Genomic DNA, 22,870 nt, shown 5'->3' with positions numbered 1-22,870 from the left:
CCCCCCCCCAATGATTTGACATACTACTCAGAGCTTTTTAAACCAGTCACTCTTCTGACATTTACTCAGGATTAGCAAAAACCTAAGCTATCCAATAGGAGGACCAAGTGCACCAAGGCACCTTTTGGTAGCATACCAGGCAGTCATTTAGATTTGTACACACTATATGCCTTTAGACATTCTTGATATATCTTTCTTTAAATGTGATTTTACCTCCAGGGAGAGAATTCAGGCATACAGTAACAAGGACAAATTTAATCTCCACAACCACAAAGCTCTGGTTTGATAGCAGCGCGAGGAAAGCTTGAGGCGTTTAGCAAAATAGCTAAATAAATAAATAAATAGATAGATAGATAGATAAATAAATAAATAAACAATATATAAGCATAATTGTAAAGACTGCTCAAGATCCAACAGCCATGTTGCCACACATAGAGAGAGAGAGAGAGAGAGAGAGAGAGAAAGAAAGAAAGAAAGAGAGAGAGAAAGTGCTGGATTCAGCAAGCAGGTTTGATGGACATTTACAATATTTGTTTCGCAAAATTATTCTTTTCTTTTTAATAAACTCTCCTTAAATACAAGATCCAGAATAGTCTCTAGAAGATATGCACAACGACAGGTTACTAAGACACAGAGCATCTCAATCAACCCATCTGGATGTGTTAAGGATATCAAAGCACTTCAGAATAGGGCAAAAGGACCAAGGGAATTCTGGGAAGACAGTCGAAGCAGAAAGAAGCACTGAAGAGGAGAATAAGAGCAAAAAAGCTGCAGGGATTATGGAAGTTTTACGAGGGTAGAAAGGAGCAGGATGAACAGAGAGGCTTAAGATTGTACGGTGAGGTAAAGCAACATTAACTGGACCCAGAGGAGGATCCCGATTGAACAGTGCAATGACTGAGCCCGCCCACACTCCGACGTGTTCTCCTGAGGAACAAAAAGAGACAAACATGCAAATTATAGACATTATAAGTTTTAAATTGAACAAAAACATAAATAAAAAAAAACTGCAGCATTTCAAATGGTGATCAATTAAAAAAACATTCAGTTTCACTTACCTACCATTGGGTTTCACTTACCTACCTACCTAACTATACTACTACCTAACCTCAAGTAGGAGGAGTCTCAATGGCCTGATGAAATACAAATACAAACCCTGCAGAATGTAGCCCAAAGAATTGCATTAAATGTGCTTCATCATATACAATGTTCAGGGCCTTGGAATATTTGCAGTCAAAAATAATATTAATTTTTTTAAATTGCCAAAAATAAACAGCTTGTGATGGTCACAAAGCACCAAGAGTGCAAAGTTGTTGAAAAATCTCAAAAATAATCCATTAAAGGACATACAGACCACTTGCTGTAATATGCATGATTAAATTACGGAGGAAAAATAGACAGAAGACAGACGATGAAAAAAAGGACACAAAGAGAAAAGACGAATAGCAAATGTTTGATCGAGACCAGCATTTTACCATAGAATTGTAATCAAAGCACTTCTCAGGTCCTTTCCGGTATCTGGCGGCGTTCAACACATCACAAGGAATTTCCTCCTGAACTGGAATGAACACATTAAGGAAAACCTCTAAACCAAACCTCTGTTTATTCTTTTCATTGGCCATTAAAGTTTAGAGAGAGATTGCTTTGCAAAATATCTAAATATAAAACATAATATTAAAAAAAGCAAATGTATTACTAACCAAGTTCAGTTTAATAAAAAGAATGCAACAACTTCAGTGGTGTAAAAAAAAAGCATAGAAACTTATAGTGACCGTATTGTTTTGAGTAACCATCATCATTAGATTAAATCGTCTGCATGATCATATCAAAGCCAAAAAACATGCAGCAGTTTTAGGTGTGCACTTTATTGTGCCTACGCTATTCCATGCTTATTAAACTTCCCCTTCCCCTGTGACTTAATATCAGTCTAAAATCCTGTTATTAAATGCAGCTGAATCGGATTGGAAGGATACACTCCATCCGGACTTGTGTGAGCTTTTCAATCTCGCAGGAGCTGCAGGGAAGTGTTTCAGCCACCACGAACAGCAGGTTGGTGTTTTCTATCCTCTTAGCATGGAATAACCTACAGAGAAACAAAGGATACTGAAGATTAAAACAGGACGGCCTAAAAACCACACACACACACACACACACTCACTCACACACAAAAAGCACAAATTCCAAACTGCTCAGACTCAGTGAATCTTCTTGTCCACCTTATATGATATTCTAGTAATTTTTCAAATTAAATAAACTAAAGTATATTAAAAATTATAAAATAAATTAAATAAAGCACCAAATGCTGTCCAATTGTATCATTTGGAAGACGTACTGAAAGAAATGGTGTCCACGTGTATGACAGAGTCACAGGAAGTGTGCTTTGTACCTGGAGCAGTTTCCACAGTCCTGCAGCATGCTGAAGGAGTTGGTGGTGTTGGTGAAGAAGAACTGACTCTGAATCGTCACACAGTTACTGCTTCCTCTGGTCTCTGTACCTTCGGCAAATGCAAAATCACCTGCAACAACAGAATGAACACAAACCTTAAAAATCTATTACCCTGTATCTCAATCTGCCTTCTTGTACAATTCCCCAAATGTACGTAGTCTTTATGAATTATAAATGTACATTATAATTGAAATAATACATGATCCATGGGAAAATCTACCGGAAACAGTTAATCATCCAGGTGCCTAAACACTGGCATCCTAATCGGAGACACACTAACCTGTGTTAAACCAGGTGTTGTATGCAAGGCCATAGAAAAGCTGCTGCAGGACAGACCTGGAAAAGGAACAAGTCCAATAATTATTTACTTAAACAATAACATCAGCTCTACAGATGCTATTGGATTATATAACACACATACTGTAAAAATAAATCATAGCTTATGTAGAGGAGTCACGTTTTGATGCTTACCAAGCAACCGCAGATGTCCACCAGGCCAAATTAAGTAAGTCTGCAATGGAGGGCTGTAAAAAGAGATAAACAGGTGAGCAGAGAAGGGATGGAACAGTTCACATGGCTGGATTTTGTGGCATGTCAGAGCAGATAGAAGCCACGATCAAATGTAAACCCTGGACCCCACAGCTGTGAGAAAACTGATGATGACGTACCAGTGCCCACACACACACACACACACACACACACACACAAACACATCATTTCTCTCAAACTCACCACGAGGTAGTGGCGTACTGCAGATCCTGTGTGGCTGCTGGACATCGGCTCACACGTCGACTGGTACTGGAACGTCTGCCTCCGGGCGTAGATTGAGTTATTATAGAGTGCGTGCATTAGGTAGGGATCTACTTCTCCGAAAAACAACCCGACCTGAGAGAGAGAAAGAGAGAGAGCGCGAATGAACAAGGACCATAGTACAGGATCTGATTAGCGCAGACAGTTTCTAGGATGTAAATGAATAAAACGATGAATCACATCATTCCAACAAAGCCAGACATCACAAACCTCCGACAACAAACTTCTGAACGAAAGCACAACACATTCTATAACATCTGTTTAACTGACAGCGATAGTTATACTATAATATTACACGATACTCTTATAAAATTCAGATTGTGATTCGAGTTCAAGTTTTGATTATAAATAAGCAGAGCATGATACCTTTTTCAAATGGTCTCTCTGATTAGACATCACCAAAAAGCCACCGTCATCAATCAGGTAGCAGAGCAGATCCTGAAAGATCAGAGCGGAAAACCGAGAAGGCATGAAGCTTCGGCTAAATGTAAAAAAACAACAACATGCAATTAAAGCTGTTATGGCTTACATCACTGTTGACCTCACAGTCCATCTCACAGGATCTGGAAAGACCACACTGTAAAATACACACACACACACACACACACACACACACACACACACGCTTAAAGTGGTGAGTAGCTGGATTCTTTCCCAGTAACTGAGTCCGGTGTGTTTCCATCCTACCTTGTGAGAACCTTGCCTGCTGTCAGACACGTTGCTGGCCAGAATCTTGAACTTGTCGACCCATGCCTCCAAATCCAGCTTGACCCCCACCACTAATCACACATGATTGAAGACACACAGTCACCATCTAGAAGCTGAGGACTGATCATGGCAAATACATTAAGAGGAAAAGCAAAATTTCCATTTTACGCTTAGAGAGAATTTTCTCCAAAAGTGCTGATGATGGAAAAAATGTTTAAATAAAGAATACTATTCTGGAAAATGATGTTTTGTGGAAAATGTTGTGAGTGTTTATGATTTACTGATTAATGAGATTACACTGTCAGCAACTCTGCCATGATTTATTATTGGGGTAATGTATTCTTATCAAATACACAACACTTCTGTTTAAAAAAAAAAACCATGACAGAAAAACAAGAGAATTTTACTTGTAAGGCTGTAAATAGATTGTATGGGAAGATACATAGACACATGCACAAATTCCTACCTGCTGGTTTCAGTGTTTTGCCTTGCACCGTAACCTCCACAGCAGTTGAGACGAGGATCCCCGTTGGGCCGTTCTCCGTGATCAGAGGGTCCTCCAGTGCTGTACGTCACAGATAAGACGAGTCACTGCATGTGTGTATCGGTTACACTATAGCAAAATTTTACACACCACTCGTTTACATTCATGTGTTCCAAACCCTTTGTGCTTTTCCGCACTCTCTGATTACTGTTTCCACAACAGTTCTGGACCTGTTTTTATAAGTGTCCCCTGCTGTCTCTTCTGAGTGCGAGAACGGACGTGCCTGTGATCTGACCTGTGCAACAGACCCCTGGGAATGTACTAAAGCATCCTAACCAAGCGCATCCTGTATGTGTGTAACTCACATGTTCGAGTTGGGGCTCTGAATATGTAGCCCTTATTGTCCAGACTGCGATGATAGAAGATGGAATTCAGAGGCTCTAAGTCTTCATCCCAATATTCTGCAGCTCTGAAAGAGACATCATCAAACACACACACACACACACACACACAATCATCAAGCATATGAACATGAAAATGAAACTTTTATCAAACTTTCACTTATTTTGGCACACTTACGTGTTTGGATAGACTCTCGTAACGCCTCCATCAGTGGACGCGAACAGCGCCAGGAAGCCATACCTGGTCCGGACAGCAAAATTAGCATCACTATTACATTCACGCATCCAGGATACTGAAAATGATGGTTTATATCTACACAAACATATATGAGTGGCAAATCTTTGTGGTGTGAGATCATTTGCATTGTTGATCTTAGAACGAGGGTAATTACGGTTTTTGTAGCAGAAGGAAATCAGCATCTCATTTCCCCTGAATAATCCAACACAATCTTGAATATTCCTATATTATTATTAAGCTTTTTTAAACTGTCACAGTTACCAAAGTGACCACAATGTGGCAGTGTGAAGCATAATAATAATAATAATAATAATAATAATAATAATAATAATAATAATAATAATAATAATAATAATGGTAATAACAACAACAACAACAACAATAATAATAATAATAATAATAATAATAATAATAATAATGGTAATAACAACAACAACAACAACAACAACAACAATAATAATAATAATAATAATAGCATAATAAAGTGCATACCTCAGATCAGTAACATTTTTTTGTAATCAGTTTTTTTTGTAATACTCTGCATGTGTGTGTGTGTAGAAGATGACAATGATCTGACAAAACTTCACAAAGTAAAGTTTTCTGGTGTTTTTACTGAGATCCAGTAATGCTTTCTCTGCTATAAAAACACTGTGTGATAAACTCCATTATGAAACTTTTAGACACATCTCTGTGTCATTTTGTTTGTTTCCTTACGTGTTCAGATCTTTGTTCTTCCAAGCCTTGGTGGCCAGCTGCCAGATGATCCCCGAGTCCAGAATAGCATTGTGAATCAGGCCTTGGTCACCTGTCACAAAAATACAGAACCATTACGGAGCTTCAGAACTGCTTTTCGCTTCATGTTGATGTTTATGTGAATCTTTCTCTCCTATTTTTATTAAATCAGCAGTGAAAAGCCAAGAAACAAGAACAATCTGTTAGGAAGATCATATCAATTTCAAAAGTCTAAACATCTTGCATCACGCCTGATCTATTTCAAGTGTCACTTGTCACTGGTTTTTTTAGTGATCAGCGCCCCCTAGTGCTCAGCAATGCGTTAGAGGAAGATGATGATGATGATGATGATGATGATGATGATGATGATGATGATTCAGGGATTGTTTAATTTAGGATACTTTTGAAGAGACATGATAAACTAACTGTATGTCCATGAAATGTTAATGTTGGCCAACAATCCAATCAGTCAATCCCTAATTACTAGTAATACAAGTCATAATAATAATAGGTGTAGGTGAGGGAGATATATAGAGGGATATTAAAAAGACAGCATGAAGGAGATAAGGTATACACACAGTCCTCTGTCTCTGGTGTGATCTCCACCATCAGTGATAGAAAGCTCTCCAGGAACTGAGTATTGTTCTCGGAGATGTGCAGGCGCTTGCAGTATTCTCTGTGGAGGAGGAGGGGAAAAAATACAACCGTTATAGCATTTCCTCACAGTCTAGCACTCTCACATTCACACACACCTCTCAATTTAGCTCTTTCACACACGCACACACACACACATGCACAAAACAGATCTCCACGCAGTGGTGAGCTGATCCCAGTACCTCGGGGCCAGGAAGACGTGCCCAGCTGACTCGAAAGAGTTGGGCAGCAGAGACTGAAGATCTGTAGAGACAACGAGAGTGTGATTATACTGACAGAAGACACTCGATGCGGCTTATTGAAAACACTGTCTAGATGTCAGTTTAGACCGGAAATTCTCTAGAAGATTTGAGGTTTGAGCTTTCGACAGGTCACATTTCACCAAGACATCAGCGTTTAACTCTGCTTCAGGATCAAGTTCAGCATCAGGTTTCTACCTGATACCATCGAGTTCTCCGGAAAATTCACTGCTTTTTAAACGAATAAAGTCGAGTCGAGCCTCAGGTTGTCAGATCTGACAGACTTCCCAGCCTTCCTTCTTCACACAACCTTCTGCTAAAATGATTTTCTTTCTAACACACAGCTTTAGTCCATTGAAAAGAGAATCGGGAAACATCTGTAACGGACATAAAATGCTGAAAGTTCCTTAGCGCTGAATCTGCACCATGTTTGTCATAATACAGTTGGTGTGAAATGATCTGTAGATACACCAAAACTCTCATTAAATACTTTGTGCAGTTTCCATAACGTGAAAGTAATACACCGTTTCAGCCTTAGACTCATCTCCTGCTTTAGAAGGTGGGACAAAAATAGCAGATTGCAATGAAACGGCAATCGATATCTGCCTCGACTAAACCAAACTCACGTCACAAGATCCCACGTTCATTTGAATAATTAAGAGAGCAACATCACAAACTATTAACACACCCAGAGGAGTATGTGAAGTCAGTAGATATTGTGATATGACCAATTTTTTTTTTTTTTTACTCACACTGCAGTTGGAGCATAACGTCACTCAGGTCAGCCTGGATGTAGTGCTCGCTGTATGGAGGCAACACCAGGCCTAAGCTGCAGGGGGCAACAGAGCATCACACACAGGACACACAGGACAAGACAAGAGCAGAACTCAGTGACTGACTAGAAGAAACCATTCCTGAGCAGAGGTGGAGAGTGTGAGAAGTTTTTTCATCCTAACATCTTCCTAACAACAGGATGGGTGATGACGTGCTGATATAACATCAGAAATAAATACAGCAACAATGTCCTCGGTTAAATAGAATAACAATACAGTGTCCTGAGGTGCAGTTCATCACCTGAGATACACTTTAATATGGGACAGAATTAATATAGGGTTGCTTATTTAAAATAAAAACCCAGACAAAACTTTTGAAGAGTGAATAATTTCCTACTGAGCATAATATAAAACAGTCCTTTACTCATAGATCATAAGAAACCACCTCATACTTTGTATTTTATTTCTACATCTATTTTTCATTTTATTGTGACAAAATATCTTATGAATTTGGTTGTAGTGAGCGCAGGTCTCACCTGTAATCAGTGTTATTTATGGGGGTCCAAGCGTAAGTTCGTACTGCCTCATCAATATAGCGCTAGGGACAGGGAATAATAATAATAATAATAATAATAATAATAATAATAATAATAATAATAATATCTACACATGCACACAGAGCACATACACTCTTTTACATTCTTTCATGTATTACCTCATCCATTGACTTGACGAGGGTCTTGATGGTCATCTCACCTGCTCGGCCGTCTATCATCTGCCTTCGGATCTGAAGAAGAAAGGATGATTTCACTGAAGCCAATAGCAAGAATAACTACAGTTAAATTCATTTCTGTGTCTATGTTTATACCTCCTGTTTATTGCTGTCTTCCACCTCAGCATCCAAGAAGTCCAGAGTCACAGGTTCAGGCAGGTCCACCACCTGAGAACAGAAATGCCTTGTGACTGACCCGGTTTTGCCCCGGTCTGATGCCACCCCTTTATTAAATGAATGAACAATAATGAATAAACTAAATGAACCTAGCCCATTTTACACTGAGATCCCACATAACCTCATAATGAAGCCTCATGGATTCAGTTTCCCTGCGTTTTAAGAATAAAGTGTGTTGGATGTGTTTTTTTCTGACAAGCCAAAAAATAAAAATAAATAAACAAATAAATCACAATAAGAGGTGTTAAACATTAGTCATCATTATGACATGATTCGTCATGCAAATCCATAACCGACCCCATAATCACTTCACACCAATCACACAAAGACGTACAAACAATAAAACATGTAAAAAGACAAACCAAAGGAAAAGACCGTCCTGAAAACCTTCCAACTGTCCCAGTCAGGTGAAGGACACTAATCTGAGTTTGTGTGTAAGAAGTGTGTTCTGGTTCCCTATAGAGCCTGGATGGTGACAGCATTGTATAAAGAAGTAGCAGAAATACTGTAGCAGGTCAGTTTACTTCAGTTTCAGTTTCTGTTTCTTTCACTCAGACACTGTTGTGATCAAGGGGAAGTCGTGGCCTAATGGTTAGAGGGTCTGACTCCTAACCCTAAGGTTATGGGTTCGAGTCTCGGGCCGGCCACCACTGAGCAAGGCACCGAACCCCCCCAACTGCTCCCCGGACGCCGCAGCATAAATGGCTGCCCACTGCTCCAGGTGTGTGTTCACGGTGTGTGTGTGTGTGTTCACTGCAGTGTGTGTGCACTTTGGATGGGTTAAACGCAAAGAACGAATTCTGAATATGAGTCACCGTACTTAGCCGTATGTCACGTCACTTTAAAAAAATCATCACCTTGGCCTGCAGGTTTGGGTGAAGGAGCAGATATCCGTTTGGGTCGATGGCAAAAATGTAGCCGTTGGCTCCCAGCTGCAAAAGAAACCAGAACATTTCTATTAGTTTTTAAATGTTTAGGAAATTTTTGAAAAAAATCTATAAGCTATTGTTCTGTTATGTATCCGAGAAAAATGAACCCTATACTGTATACTGTTGCCAGAGTGAGCTTTCTCTCTGCCATTCGATCATTCAGATCTATTGGGTATGTGGCTAAAGCAGGAAGTGTGATAGCTCACGTTATAGCGCGGAGCAAGTCTCTTCAGTTCGTCCAGGTGAACGTCCACACCCATCACTCCCAGGATCAGCTGATTCTGTACAGACACCACACAATAATCAGATAGAAAGAAGTGTCAGAGCACCAAAACTCATCAGCTACAAAAGGTTCAAAATAAACATCAGTGACACCAATCCACGTTACCTAACAAAGGTTTTACTTATTAGCACTTATTTAGTCCAATGATCAAGTCTATAAAAAGTTTATTGTGATCAAAACGATCAATGCCGATATCATATCGTCATGTTGTCCAGTCCTGCTGATGATGGAGAAATACCTGAGAGTCTCCGTCCATAGTGAGATTAAAGACAGGCAAAGTCCCGGTCACCACCAAGCCCAAACCCTGTCAATGACCAATATAAATATTTAAGTGAGAGCAGAAATGATGGCAAACACTTCTAATGAGGATGTCTTAAGGAACAAGAAAGAAAGGCTAAAGTTACACCTGTTGGTCAGGGAAGCTCGTTAGCCGAGTCTGATTGATTTATTACAGTCCCCTGCTGTGCTCAGGAAAAAAATCTCTTAATAATAATAAAACTCTTAATAAAGGAATAAACGAGAGAGCAACCGACACAGTTAAAGGGGAAACAGACGATGGAGGCCACAGGAATCCATTGTTTTAATCTACTTTCTCCTAACAATTACAATCCATCTCTGTCTGTCTGTCACTCTGTCTGTGTGTCTGCCTTCTTGTCTGTCTGCTTGTCTCTCTGTCTGTCTGTCTGTCTGTCTGTCTGGCTGGCTGCCTGTCTGTCTCTCTGTCTGTCTGCCTGTCTCTTTGTCTGTCTGTCACTCTGTCTGTGTGTCTGCCTGCCTGCCTGCTTGTCTCTCTGTCTGTCTGTCTGTCTGTCTGCCTCTCCGTCTGTCTCTCTGCCTGTCTGTCTGTTTACTCAGTTCGTATCATGTGTCTTGTCTGCCATTTGAAAGCACATTGGATAAATTCATCTCAAGACATTTTTTATCTCTAATAAATTTAATGCAGATGTTTTTAAATCGTTCAAATAAAAAATTACTAAATATATTCTGTTATCTTTGTATAACATCCTTAAGCACATCCTGACTAGAGAATTTTACAGTGTAAGTAAAGCCTGTACATTTTTAATAAATTGTTGGCGAGTGCCTTTATTCTGCCTTATCTACAACTCATTTCACCCTCACACCACATACGAGTCATTAATATTCATAAAGCAGACTCCCAGTGTTCATTAATATTCATAATATTCATTATCCTTCCACATTTTAATCGTCAACACAAGCAGCCGTCTTTTTCTCCTGCTGTTTCAAACCTAGCAAAAAATTTGCAGTCATTTATTCCATATCCTAAAACCACAGGATCATTAACCTGCGGTTCTACTGTCTTTTATGTGTGTGTGTGTGTGTGTGTGTGTGTGAGAGAGAGAAAGAATTTAATCCAGAGGTCGTTTTATTCTCTAATTCCTTTTTGCTTGTTTTTACTTCATGTTATCATTTCTCTCGTCCCAATTCGTCCCCAATCACAGACTAGCACACTAAACAGTATGTGAAAATAAACTGCCACCAGCTTTACTGTAAGATGGAGTAGATTCCACTTGACGATATGCAGTATGTCACACTCCCTCTGGCTATATTTTGATTGGGCATCATTTTTTTGTGATGGACCAATTCGTTCTAAATGGCAAACACAGAGCATTAAGAGCGTTTCCTTTTCCCTCCCTCTCGCTCCCTGTCTTTCAGCCATCTTGTAATCTCTTTACACATCACAATGTTGTGTCTCTGTGTCTGTCTGGTGATTTTGCAGCACTCACACTCTGAGACTGGAATCACAAACGTCTCACACGGACACGTCTTTGTTCCATCGTAAGCAAAGATAACCAACAACAATGAATGTGTGTGACAACACTGTAAAGTTTGTTATTAAGATAAAATGGCATTTAAACATCTTCAGGCTACTTCCATAATGATTCCTGTCCACTTGTGAAGAGTCTTTATGACATTCACAAAGTCGTATCTGTGTGTAACTGTATAAGTAATCTGTCATTTTCTACATTTATCCACATGCCACATAAATCAATCAGTGTGAAGTCGGAAGTTTTTTCCAGCCGTGTCCATATGGTGGTGAGAGAGAAGTGTGCGCTTCTGGGACGTGCAAGAACACACTAATGATGCAGAGAGACTCTCTCACCAGGGCGTCCTGATAAACGTTGGTCCACTGAACCTGCTTGGCACTTCGCCCAGCCAAGACCATAGGGCGACCGAGCACGTCCAAATACTCCTGTAAAACACACACACACACACACACACACACACACACACAAAATCAGAACAGCATATTAAGTTTTGATTCTGTACAAGTTAATAAGTACAATTAATCATTCTGCAGAAGCACCATGGATGCCATAAGTGAATGTGCGTGTGTGTGTTTGTGTGTGTGTGTGTGTGTGTGAGTGTGTGTGTGCGTGTGTGTGTGTGTGTGTGCGTGTGAGTGTGAGTGAGACAGAGAGAGACAGTGAGATCGTAAGTGTGATGGATTCTCACCTGGGTGTTAATCCTGATAGCGCAGATGGAGCGGATCTCAAAATAGTAACCTGCAGGAGGTAGAAGGGAAGGAGTGTATGTGTGTGTGTGTGAGAGAGAGAGAGAGAGAGAGACAGAGAAAGAGAGAGAGAGAATTTCCTTTAACACAAGGCATGGAACATGTGAATACTGCTGGTCTAATTTTAAAATACTCTGGAGGAAGATGTTGAGTTTAAGTGACACTGTACTCTGTCCTGTATATAACTCAACTAATCATCTAGCAAGCTATTCACGATTCCCACACACACACACACACACCTTTGTTAGCGCAGGCTATCCACTGCAGCGGCGTGACGTCGTAGTTGTGCTGCCCCACTGAGAACGTAAACACTCGAACCTTCAGAGGAGAATTTAAAATGTTTGACGTTAAACCTCTCAGGTGCACTTTTCGGCTCAGCACGCAGGATTATGCTAATTACCGAGCTGCACTTCCTCCAGAACAGGAAAGACAAACATATAGCTAACATGCACTGATCAGGCAGTAGAGAAGGGTTAGAACCTCACACAGACAAGTGAATAGAGAGAGACGTACATAGTGTGGATTCAAATTTCTAATCGGATTCAATTATAAGACTAAACCCCGCCTCTTTATTGAGTGCTACGCCAAACTTGACCTGAAATAATCCTTCATGCAGGTGGTCTTGACGCATTTCCGAGAACTGAAGCGCACAGTGCAGCTATATTAAAGAAACTGTTAGAGAAACTGCATGTAATGAACCACACAGGAGCTGAAAGTTTTCACACAAACTCAATGACATCTATTCATCTGACTGACGTTTTTCTCCTGTGACTTTCAGCACAGTTAACCGAAACCCCACCCGTGTGACTGAATGACTCTGGTTTACGTCACCCTGAGAACACGTGACCTGCTCTGTGGTCAAGTCTTCACCTGCAGGAGGAAACACATCACTCACCGTCTTGTTGGGCCAATTGTACTGCTCGAAGATGTCCTGAGCTCGATCCTCACCACCGTCCGTAAACAACATGATTATTTTATTACAGTTTGCTCTGGGGACGTTTGTCTTCTGCAAAAAAAATATATACATTACAACATGAAATGATGTTTATATGCATACTGCATGTCACTGAATGTGCAGTTTATACATGTTTAACAAACGTTACTTACTGAGGTCTAAAGAAAAGATAAATCTAACACTCTTGACCCGACTGATGGATGGACGAACGGACGGACGGACAGAAGACAGACAAGACAGACAAACAGATAAATGGCTGGACAAAGATATTCAGACAGACAGTGATAGAGACACGTAGACAGAATGATGTTTATCTGATTCTTTATTAATAGCTCACTGAATTACAGATGGACAGACAGACATACGGACAGACAGACGGTCAGAGAAACAATGCAGATGTCTTACATTGAGCAGCTGGTTGAAGGCAAAGTGGAATCCTGATTTGTAGTCCGTCGTGCCTTTGGCCTGCATCTGTGACACGTGTTCTTTAAAGATTTTTTTGTTCCTCACATTCGCCTGAACCAAATGTTTAAAACACGGCACGACTGCCTCGGCCTTCTCGTTAAACTGAAGACAGGAGAGAGAGAGGGAGAGGGAGAGAGAGAGGAGAAAAACATGTGTGTGTGTGTGTGTACGTGTGTGTGTGTATACATGTGTGTGTGTGCACGTGTGTGTGTGTGTGTGCACGTGTGTGTCTCTGCGCATGTACATGTGTGTGTGTGTGTGTGTGTGTGTACTCCTGCTTACTCGTGCCACATTAACGTAATCGTCATCAGATAGCGTGTCCAACATTTCCGTTACTGAAGCTTTAATCAGCTTCAGAGTTAAACCACTCACACTGCCACTCCTACAGAGAGAGAGTGTGTGAGAGAGAGAGAGAGAGAGAGAGAGAGAGAGAGAGAGAGAGAGAGAGAGTGAGAGAGAGAGAGAGAGAGAGAGAGAGTGAGAGAGTGTCAGAGAGAGAGAGAGAGAGAGTGTGAGAGAGAGACATCAGTTATCTTTATCTTAAATATCAGTTAATTAGAATTATTATAAACACCAATAAAAAATGATCAGTTTTTGGACAAAAGAGAAATCAGGCTGAACATTTTGACAAGAAAAGAAAGGCAAATAGCAACAAAGCTATTTACTGTAAATCTAATCATTTTAGTCAATTTAAAGATGCCTGCTTGCACCGCTGAAACCGAGTAAAGGGCTTTAGGGACAATTTTACTTTAATCAATGACATACTCCAGTTTATAAGGTTCAATACAATTATGGTTCACATCCTGCAGACACAAACACTCACACGTCCACGAGGATGACCATGTCTTTGGGGGATGAAGCTCCTTGGATATACCTAGAAAAGCAACACAAAAAATATTTACAACCATTTATCATTTAGTTTTTTCTCAGTCCAATCAGAGTGAACTCCCAGTCCAATCAGAGTGAACTCCCAGTCCAATCAGAGTGAACTCCCAGTCCAGTCAGAGTGAACTCCCAGTCCAATCAGAGTGAACTCCCAGTCCAATCAGAGTGAACTCCCAGTCCAGTCAGAGTGAACTCCCAGTCCAATCAGAGTGAACTCCCAGTCCAGTCAGAGTGAACTCCCAGTCCAATCAGAGTGAACTCCCAGTCCAATCAGAGTGAACTCCCAGTCCAATCAGAGTGAACTCCCAGTCCAGTCAGAGTGAACTCCCAGTCCAATCAGAGTGAACTCCTCGTCTTTATCTAGTTCTCGCTCATTTAACATCACAGTGCAGCTGATTGCACCTGAAAAGGAATGCTCTGATTGGCTAACATCTGTGTGATTGACAGAAAAGTGGCCAATGTTCTAGGTACAATGCTCGTGGTAAAATATTCCTACAAGTTGGAGTGTGAGACTGACCAGGGCCTCCGCCGCACATCATACAGGTCGATCTTATCCGGCGCTCTCCACGGTGTGGCTGCAGAGACACGGGACAACATCTAAATGAGCATGAAGCTGAACACTGCTGTAGACCTTTAGGATATTAGATTTGTTTCCGCTAAAACAATCTGTGTTCTGAACACATTCAGTGTTTTAATGTTAAAACACATTACATTAAAGAACAAGGACATTTCAGGACACACACGATAAGGGCCTAAAGGTCAGAGGTCGTACCTGGATAATACCTGGTGACGCCGGTGGCACTGCCGAATGCCTGCCAGAGCAGTGAGGGGTCGTCTCTACTGTTCTCCATAAAAACCCTCTCCAACGCCTGAGTCCAGTTCAGCTCATTCAGAATCACCGGCGCTACAGCACAGAGAGAGAGAGAGGGGGGGGGGGGGAGAGAAAGACAGAGAGGGGGGAGGGAGGGAGGGAGAGAAAGACAGAGAGAGGGGGGGGGAGGGAGAGAAAGACAGAGAGAGAGAGAGAGAGAGAGAGAGAGAAAGAGAGAGAGAGAGAGAGAGAAAGAGAGAGAGAGAGAGAGAAAGAGAGAGAGAGGGAGGGAGGGAGGGAGAGAGAGAGAGACAGCGAGAGAGAGCGGGAGAGAAAGACAGAGAGAGAGGGAGGGAGACAGCGAGAGAGAGAGAGAAAGAAAAAGAGAGAGAGAGGGAGGGAGAGAATGAAAGAAACAAAAATAAAAGAAAACATACTTAGAGAAATGTTCAGCTAATTTGCTGTCCACTGGGACTCTCTATCATTCCATCATCCCTCTCTCTCTCTCTCCCTCTTTCGTGTTGCGCAGGAGCAAGTCTCTATAAGCTCTGCCATGGTGATGAGTCGGGATTAATTCTAGATGAGGAAGCTGTAATGTCACTACTGTGCATCAGGGGAAAGAGGGAATGACTGATTAGTTCTGCATATTCAAAACAACAACAATCCATCTGTCCTAGATTTACCTGCATCTCTCTCTCTCTCTCTTTCTCTCTCTCACTCTCTCTCTCTTTCTCTGACTCTCTGTGTGACTCTGCCTCGCTCTCCCTGTCACCTGAAGTCCCTGTGATGTGGATTAACACAGACTCGGCGTCTTTTCTAGCTAGCCTCCTTCCGCAGCATCGTCCTCCGTTCACTCGCTACTTTGGGACAGTATGAATTTATAACATATTATTATTCTGAAGATAAACCTGCCACCAGCTAGCGGCGTCAGAGAGACGCTAACCTTTAGATTCTGTCTATGTGAGCGCTCACAGAGCTCCTGTTTAACACAAAACAACAAAATCAAATCAATCAAACTACCAAACACTCACATGATGTAAAATATGTGTGAAAAAACATTCAAATCTTATTTAACTTCAACTGTTTAGAGATTTAGCTAATTTTAACAAACTAGCACATCTAATGCACCTTTAATCAATCTAATCTCTGCAGCTGTGTGTGTGTGTGTGTGTGTGTGTGTGTGTGTGTGTGTGTGTGTGTGTGTGTGTGTGTGTGTGTGTGTGTGTGTTGGTTGCTCAGTCAGACACATTTATGTCCAGGTGAGTGAGACGACTTTAATGCTAGCTGGTAGACAGAACGTTTCTCACTGTGTTAGCATCGTTATCATTGCAGGTGTCAGGTGTCTGTGATCAGAACAGGGTTTATCAGGCACAGCTGTAACAGTGTTAAGTGTGATTTTAACCCTGAGTCCTGAGTGTTAGTGTTAAGAATAAAGCTCAGTGCAGCACTTCTTCTGTACCTCCTTTGTAGATGTCTGTGGGGATCTGAACCGCTGTGCACGAGTAGTTCACGTTGTTTTTGAAATTTGGGTCGTAAACAAAATCCAGCTTCAGAGACATCTGAGGATCCATCTCCTCCCCGTCCTGCTCGGAGAACCAAGAGGGTCTAACACTGATTTATACACACACACACAAATACACACAGTAACACACACACACCTCAAACACACAAATACACAGCACAAGCTTAGGACACACACAATCTCTCACACACACACACGCACACACAAATACACACAGTAACACACACACACCTCATAAACACACAAATACACAGCACAAGCTTACAACGACACACACAATCTCTCTCTCTCTCACACATACACACAAATACACACAGTAACACACACACACCTCATAAACACACAAATACACAGCACAAGCTTACAACGACACACACAATCTCTCTCTCTCTCACACACACACACACAAATACACACAGTAACACACACTTCATAAACACACAAATACACAGCACAAGCTTACAATGACACACACAATCTCTCTCTCTCTCTCACACACACACGCACACGCACACGCACACACAGATACACACTAACACACTCACATATTCCATCTCAGCCTTGGAGTCGTAGTACTCGATCTCCCACTCCTGCAGGATTAGAGATGAAGGTAACATTACTGCTTCACCGCTCGCTCTCCTGACTCTGAGCTCGGGGAAGTCAGATCCCTCGAGATGTTTTAATCCAGATGATTACACACGCCGTCAGGGACATGAGGTTTATTCAGAGACTATTTATTTATTGATTTATTTATTTATTAAATTTGTGATTTATTTTTTTTTTTTTTAAGCAATAATTTCTTCAAACTGTTCATGTTGTACTTTAAGAGCAGTCATGTTGATCTACTCAAGCTGCTGTCATGACAACAAAATGACGCCCGACCACAAGCCACCCCCTCGCCCCCATCCGCCAACCCATAAGGTCACTGGGTCTAGGACTACTTTTGGTGCTGAAACAGAGATAAATTGTTGCGTGAGAACCAGCTCATCTTTGGTGGAAACTCAGATGAGGTCAGTAAAAAAAATTAAATAAATAACGACATTAACTGGAACTCTTCTTTATGACCTGAATGAACTGAATACATTAAGGAATGATTTAACATGAGCTAGAAATGAGATGTAACAGAATTTTAAAACACAAATAAGCTGTGTGTGTGTGTGTGTGTGTGTGTATTGTATGTGTGTGTATTGTATGTGTGTGTATTGTGTGTGTGTGTGTGTGTGTATTGTATGTGTGTAGTGTGTGTGTGCGTGTGTGTGTATTGTATGTGTGTATTGTATGTGTGTATTGTATGTGTGCGTGCGTGTGTGTGTATTGTGTGTGTGTGTGTGTGTGTGTGTGTGTGTGTGTGTATTGTATGTGTGTATTGTATGTGTGTGCGTGTGTGTGTGTGTGTGTGTGTGTGAGCGTGTGAGCTCCATGTGGAATAACAAGCTGCTGAGCTTCACCACCTGCAGAAGACGACGTCACTCAGCCACTACGAATCCCTTCATTATCATCACCTCTCACAGCGTGTGTGTGAATGCTGTAGGAGCCTTTATCCAGTAAATTTCACCCCCCCCCTGTCTCTCTCTCTCTCTCTCTCTTTCTTTCTCTCTCTCTCATTCTCCCTCTCTCTCTCTCTCCTCAGATTCCTCTTAATCCATCCATCTCTTTCTGCTAACATCTTGCTCTTTTGAACAGATTCGAAGACGCTGTTCAAACCTCGAGGCAAATGCACCAAGCCGTCATCAGGTGCTGTTCGTTTCTGTAACAGCAGCTCAGACGCTTCTTATACGTGATTATTGTTTCTATAGTAACAGCTCATTTACAGAGACGTAGGTGATGGAAGCTCCTCTAATAATAATAATAATAAAGCCAATGTGTACAATCTCTGATATGATCAGGTTTTATTGAAGGAGTCTCCAGTGTCAGTAACGACAGAAACGTGTTCCCTGAAGTTCCAGAGCAGTAATGCAACAATAAATGGATAAAAGTATGTGGTGTCATTCATTAAGAAATAAAAATGTGCTGTGGGGTAAGAGGGCACGTACTGTTACAGTAAAATAATCTCCTGGCTTGTAGAAGTAACTCCACTGTTATTCATTTCCACTAACAGCGTTTCCCCGAGTGTTTCATTCCTTACTTATACTGCTGAACGTGAGCACCAGGCTGACATGGACCTCATTAGAGAGCTGCTCCCCGAGGCGTCATGTAATTGATTTTTTAATAATTAAGGAGCACCCATGTTAAATGTAGCAGATAAAAAATAGTCTCATAAATCCTGGTGTTTTTATTACGCATTAAACAGGACTGCGGACGTTAAATAAGAAAACTGGGACCTTCTGACCTTGATTCCATCCTGCCATCGATGAGCCGTCTGCACTCTCTCTGCTTCTGTGGCCAGTTTCTGTCCAAAAAAAGGATTATTACTTACACATGATGTTAATGAGTTAATGAGTTTTAGTCTGTTTGACTAAAACACACGGTGCCCTCACTCACTCACTCACTCCCTCACTCACTCCCTCACTCACTCACTCACTCACTCCCTCACTCCCTCACTCACTCACTCCCTCACTCACTCCCTCACTCACTCCCTCACTCACTCACTCACTCCCTCACTCCCTCACTCACTCACTCCCTCACTCACTCACTCACTCACTCACTCACTCCCTCACTCACTCACTCCCTCACTCCCTCACTCACTCCCTCACTCCCTCACTCACTCACTCCCTCACTCCCTCACTCACTCACTCACTCACTCACTCACTCCCTCACTCACTCACTCACTCCCTCCCTCACTCACTCACTCCCTCACTCCCTCACTCACTCACTCCCTCACTCCCTCACTCCCTCACTCACTCACTCACTCACTCACTCACTCCCTCACTCACTCACTCCCTCACTCACTCCCTCACTCACTCCCTCCCTCACTCACTCCCTCACTCACTCCCTCACTCACTCCCTCACTCACTCCCTCACTCACTCCCTCACTCACTCACTCCCTCACTCCCTCCCTCACTCACCTCCAGCGCCTTCTTCTTTTTGGACAGCAGCTTCTCGATGTCTGAGGCCACTTTCTCCACTATCTCTCTGGGATTGTTCCTGACGAGGGTGTACTGCCTCCTCTTCTCACTGTACAGCTGAAACACAGCCGAGAGAGAGAGAGAGAGAGAGTGAGAGAGAGAGTGAGTGAGTGAGAGAGAGAGAGAGAGAGAGAGAGAGTGAGAGAGAGAGAGAGAGAGAGAGAGAGAGAGAGAGAGAGAGAGAGAGAGAGAGAGAGAGAGCGAGCGATAGTGAGAGAGAGACAGACAGAGAGAGAGAGAGAGGGACAGAGAGAGAGAGAGTGAGAGAGAGGGATAAAAAACAAATACCAGATGATTCATTTTTGAATGATTCAGTTTCTAAATGAATTCCTCCTCCACATCTTACAGCCATCTAACTCTCCATCTATTTGTACATTTCTCACACCAAGAACAAAAATCATTCTTGCTACATGCAGGCTTTTGTTTATAGGTATAAAGTTTATAGAGGAAGAGGAAGTGCAGCTGAGAGGTAGGAAGGAGGGGGAAAATACAGGAGCCTTATATCACCAGAGTTATGGGAAAACAGTTCACTCAGTCACACACCAGTATAGCAGTCTGATACAAGGTGAGTGAACTGACATGTGAATCTGGAATGACCAAGAGCTTCGTCCACTGAACATACACACACACACACACACACACACATACATGCTTATTATGGATGCAGTCAAAGGCCTACAGTGAAGTGTGAATCAGAACACAATCAAAACTGATGTTTGTCTGCTGCTCGACTACATGGAGCAGATCAACAATGAAATCTCACATTACACACACACATTACACCAACACAAACACACACACACCTAGAAGGTTGCTGCGGTTAGGGTGTTAAGTTAAACAATAAAATAAAGTCAAACAAAATCCATCAGACTTAATTACCTCATTAATAAAAGCAATAAATGCCCTGGGCAGATCGGGGGACTCAACCCAGGATCAGGAGATAGAGGAAGGAAAGATGATGGAGAACAGGAGATGATGAGGAGCAGGAGATGATGGGGAGCAGGAGATGATGGGGAGCAGGAGATGATGGGGAACAGGGGATGATGAGGAGCAGGAGATGATGGGGAGCAGGAGATGATGGGGAAAAGGAGATGATGGGGAGCAGGAGATGATGGGGAACAGGGGATGATGGGGAACAGGGGATGATGGGGAACAGGGGATGATGGGGAACAGGGGATGATGGGGAACAGGGGATGATGGGGAACAGGGGATGATGGGGAACAGGGGATGATGGGGAACAGGAGATGATGGGGAACAGGGGATGATGGGAACAGGGGATGATGGGGAACAGGGGATGATGGGGAACAGGGGATGATGGGGAACAGGGGATGATGGGGAACAGGGGATGATGGGGAACAGGGGATGATGGGGAACAGGGGATGATGGGGAACAGGAGATGATGGGGAACAGGGGATGATGGAGAACAGGAACAAATCCAGAAGAGAGCAGTCACGCTATGCTGATTGGCGTTATTAAAAGTCATGGTGTGAACACAGCTCTATTCTACTGAACAAGCTTCGATACCAGAATTCTAGTGAGCAGGAAACTCTTATACAAGCTGTTCGCATGGAGCCGCTTCTCTCTACAGGAGAATCTCAACACTCAGTCCTGGATCCCTAAACACTAGACTGTAGAAATGCAGCACATCTCGTTTCAAGGTATAAGAATTATTTTACAAAGTTACAGACTTAAAATCCTGCAGTTTTCAAGCAAAGAAATCAAAATAAACTGAGATTCTTTCTGTAAAAATTCTAACAGAGTTCATGATTCCTGAAATCACTTAGTAAAGAATCGGCTAAATTGACTCACTGCAAGACAAGATACACACGCCTTCTACAAACACAGCCAAGTACACACGCACACACACACATGCACACACACATGCACACACACGTGCACACACACACATGCACAAACACACACGCACACACCTCTTTCATAACCACCATTTATTTATAGTACTTCCATCTAGAACTGGACACAAGTAAACAGATCCAGTACCTTCTTTCTACAAACATCTAACACACACAGTATTATTTTCACATCCCAATCATTTTCTTTCTTAGTGCTAAGTATTTTTATTATAAACACCAGCACCATCTTGTTTAGAATCAGTGTGTTTATTATTAGTAGGCTTTAAAAGCTATGCCGCTTTTCTCCGGCCAAAAACATTCTGAATGGAGATCATCAAATGCTACTTTTTCCGACCATATCCTTCACTGGAACACAAGCTACAGAGCAAGCTGAAGGCAGAGGGAGTTACTCAGGCATCGTGGTCCAGCTGGCAAAACCTCACCGTGCCATCTGCCGCCTCCTCGCAGGCTTAAAGATTACGCTCAGGGGTCACTCAGGGGACCGGACTATAAATCATGGCCAGTATGAGTAAAACTGCAGAGATTTCAAGCCTAGAGCATTTGGTGAGACACCTTCTGGCTGCAGTGTGATAGCACTGAACTAACCCCAGTGTTCTAGCCAGAGCCAGTTACAGTGTTAAGGCTCAGTGTGAATGTAAACTGCTGACGAAAATATAAAGTCACAGGTAGGAACATAAGAAATATCAGACTACAAACACCACAGGATTGGTGTGAGGAACCATTTAAAACCAAAAGGTCTGGATAACTAATTTGGATAAATATAAGAAAATCTCAAGTCAGAGATGTGTCTTGTCTCTTAGTCTATTAGCACTGGGCTAAAATCACTCTGTGTTGCACACACACACACACACACACACACACATAATGAACGTCAGCGTGTCGCTAGCGTGCAACTACTAAAATTTTCACTTCAGTTATAACATACTCCTTACACCGAGCCAGTACTAGTGCAGTAATTCTAGATAATGCATGACTGTGTAATTCAAATCTGTACTTAACATCCCATAGAGCGTAACAGTGACATATTGGTGAAAGATGCAATTCATTTAGCCCAAGGTCAAGTTTTTGCAGGACATATGGCAATAAAACCTGGCTGAGGTGTTGAGTTTGTAAC

The 22,870-nt window shown here is 42.0% G+C and overlaps 1 protein-coding gene across 1 annotated transcript in view; it reads right to left on the bottom strand.

The window, feature by feature from the left end:
* Positions 1–38: 38 nt before the first annotated feature.
* The window catches only part of LOC132837790 (voltage-dependent calcium channel subunit alpha-2/delta-2-like), a 36,955-nt gene continuing 14,123 nt past the window's right edge, over positions 39–22,870 (bottom strand). The window contains exons 3-38 of the mRNA XM_060857654.1: positions 19,823–19,939; positions 19,147–19,206; positions 17,363–17,407; positions 16,755–16,878; positions 15,257–15,388; positions 15,002–15,059; positions 14,423–14,473; positions 13,882–13,981; positions 13,540–13,701; positions 13,075–13,185; positions 12,419–12,497; positions 12,122–12,171; positions 11,769–11,858; positions 9,885–9,950; positions 9,570–9,644; positions 9,292–9,366; positions 8,354–8,425; positions 8,201–8,272; positions 8,022–8,083; positions 7,465–7,541; positions 6,656–6,716; positions 6,398–6,495; positions 5,802–5,892; positions 5,028–5,090; positions 4,814–4,917; positions 4,431–4,529; positions 3,944–4,035; positions 3,786–3,833; positions 3,623–3,694; positions 3,179–3,331; positions 2,918–2,970; positions 2,727–2,782; positions 2,387–2,516; positions 1,974–2,083; positions 1,476–1,558; positions 39–927 (exon numbers count right to left, since the gene is read on the bottom strand). Of these exons, the coding sequence (XP_060713637.1) occupies positions 826–927; positions 1,476–1,558; positions 1,974–2,083; positions 2,387–2,516; positions 2,727–2,782; positions 2,918–2,970; positions 3,179–3,331; positions 3,623–3,694; positions 3,786–3,833; positions 3,944–4,035; positions 4,431–4,529; positions 4,814–4,917; positions 5,028–5,090; positions 5,802–5,892; positions 6,398–6,495; positions 6,656–6,716; positions 7,465–7,541; positions 8,022–8,083; positions 8,201–8,272; positions 8,354–8,425; positions 9,292–9,366; positions 9,570–9,644; positions 9,885–9,950; positions 11,769–11,858; positions 12,122–12,171; positions 12,419–12,497; positions 13,075–13,185; positions 13,540–13,701; positions 13,882–13,981; positions 14,423–14,473; positions 15,002–15,059; positions 15,257–15,388; positions 16,755–16,878; positions 17,363–17,407; positions 19,147–19,206; positions 19,823–19,939 (3,093 nt within the window). The 3' untranslated portion in view covers positions 39–825. The remainder of the gene's footprint in view (positions 928–1,475; positions 1,559–1,973; positions 2,084–2,386; positions 2,517–2,726; positions 2,783–2,917; positions 2,971–3,178; positions 3,332–3,622; positions 3,695–3,785; positions 3,834–3,943; positions 4,036–4,430; positions 4,530–4,813; positions 4,918–5,027; positions 5,091–5,801; positions 5,893–6,397; positions 6,496–6,655; positions 6,717–7,464; positions 7,542–8,021; positions 8,084–8,200; positions 8,273–8,353; positions 8,426–9,291; positions 9,367–9,569; positions 9,645–9,884; positions 9,951–11,768; positions 11,859–12,121; positions 12,172–12,418; positions 12,498–13,074; positions 13,186–13,539; positions 13,702–13,881; positions 13,982–14,422; positions 14,474–15,001; positions 15,060–15,256; positions 15,389–16,754; positions 16,879–17,362; positions 17,408–19,146; positions 19,207–19,822; positions 19,940–22,870) is intronic.

The sequence above is a fragment of the Tachysurus vachellii genome, chromosome 22, assembly GCF_030014155.1.
Source record: "Tachysurus vachellii isolate PV-2020 chromosome 22, HZAU_Pvac_v1, whole genome shotgun sequence".
NCBI lineage: Eukaryota > Metazoa > Chordata > Actinopteri > Siluriformes > Bagridae > Tachysurus > Tachysurus vachellii.
Note: the sequence above shows the minus strand (reverse complement) of the source record. Positions and strands in the feature narration are given on the sequence as shown.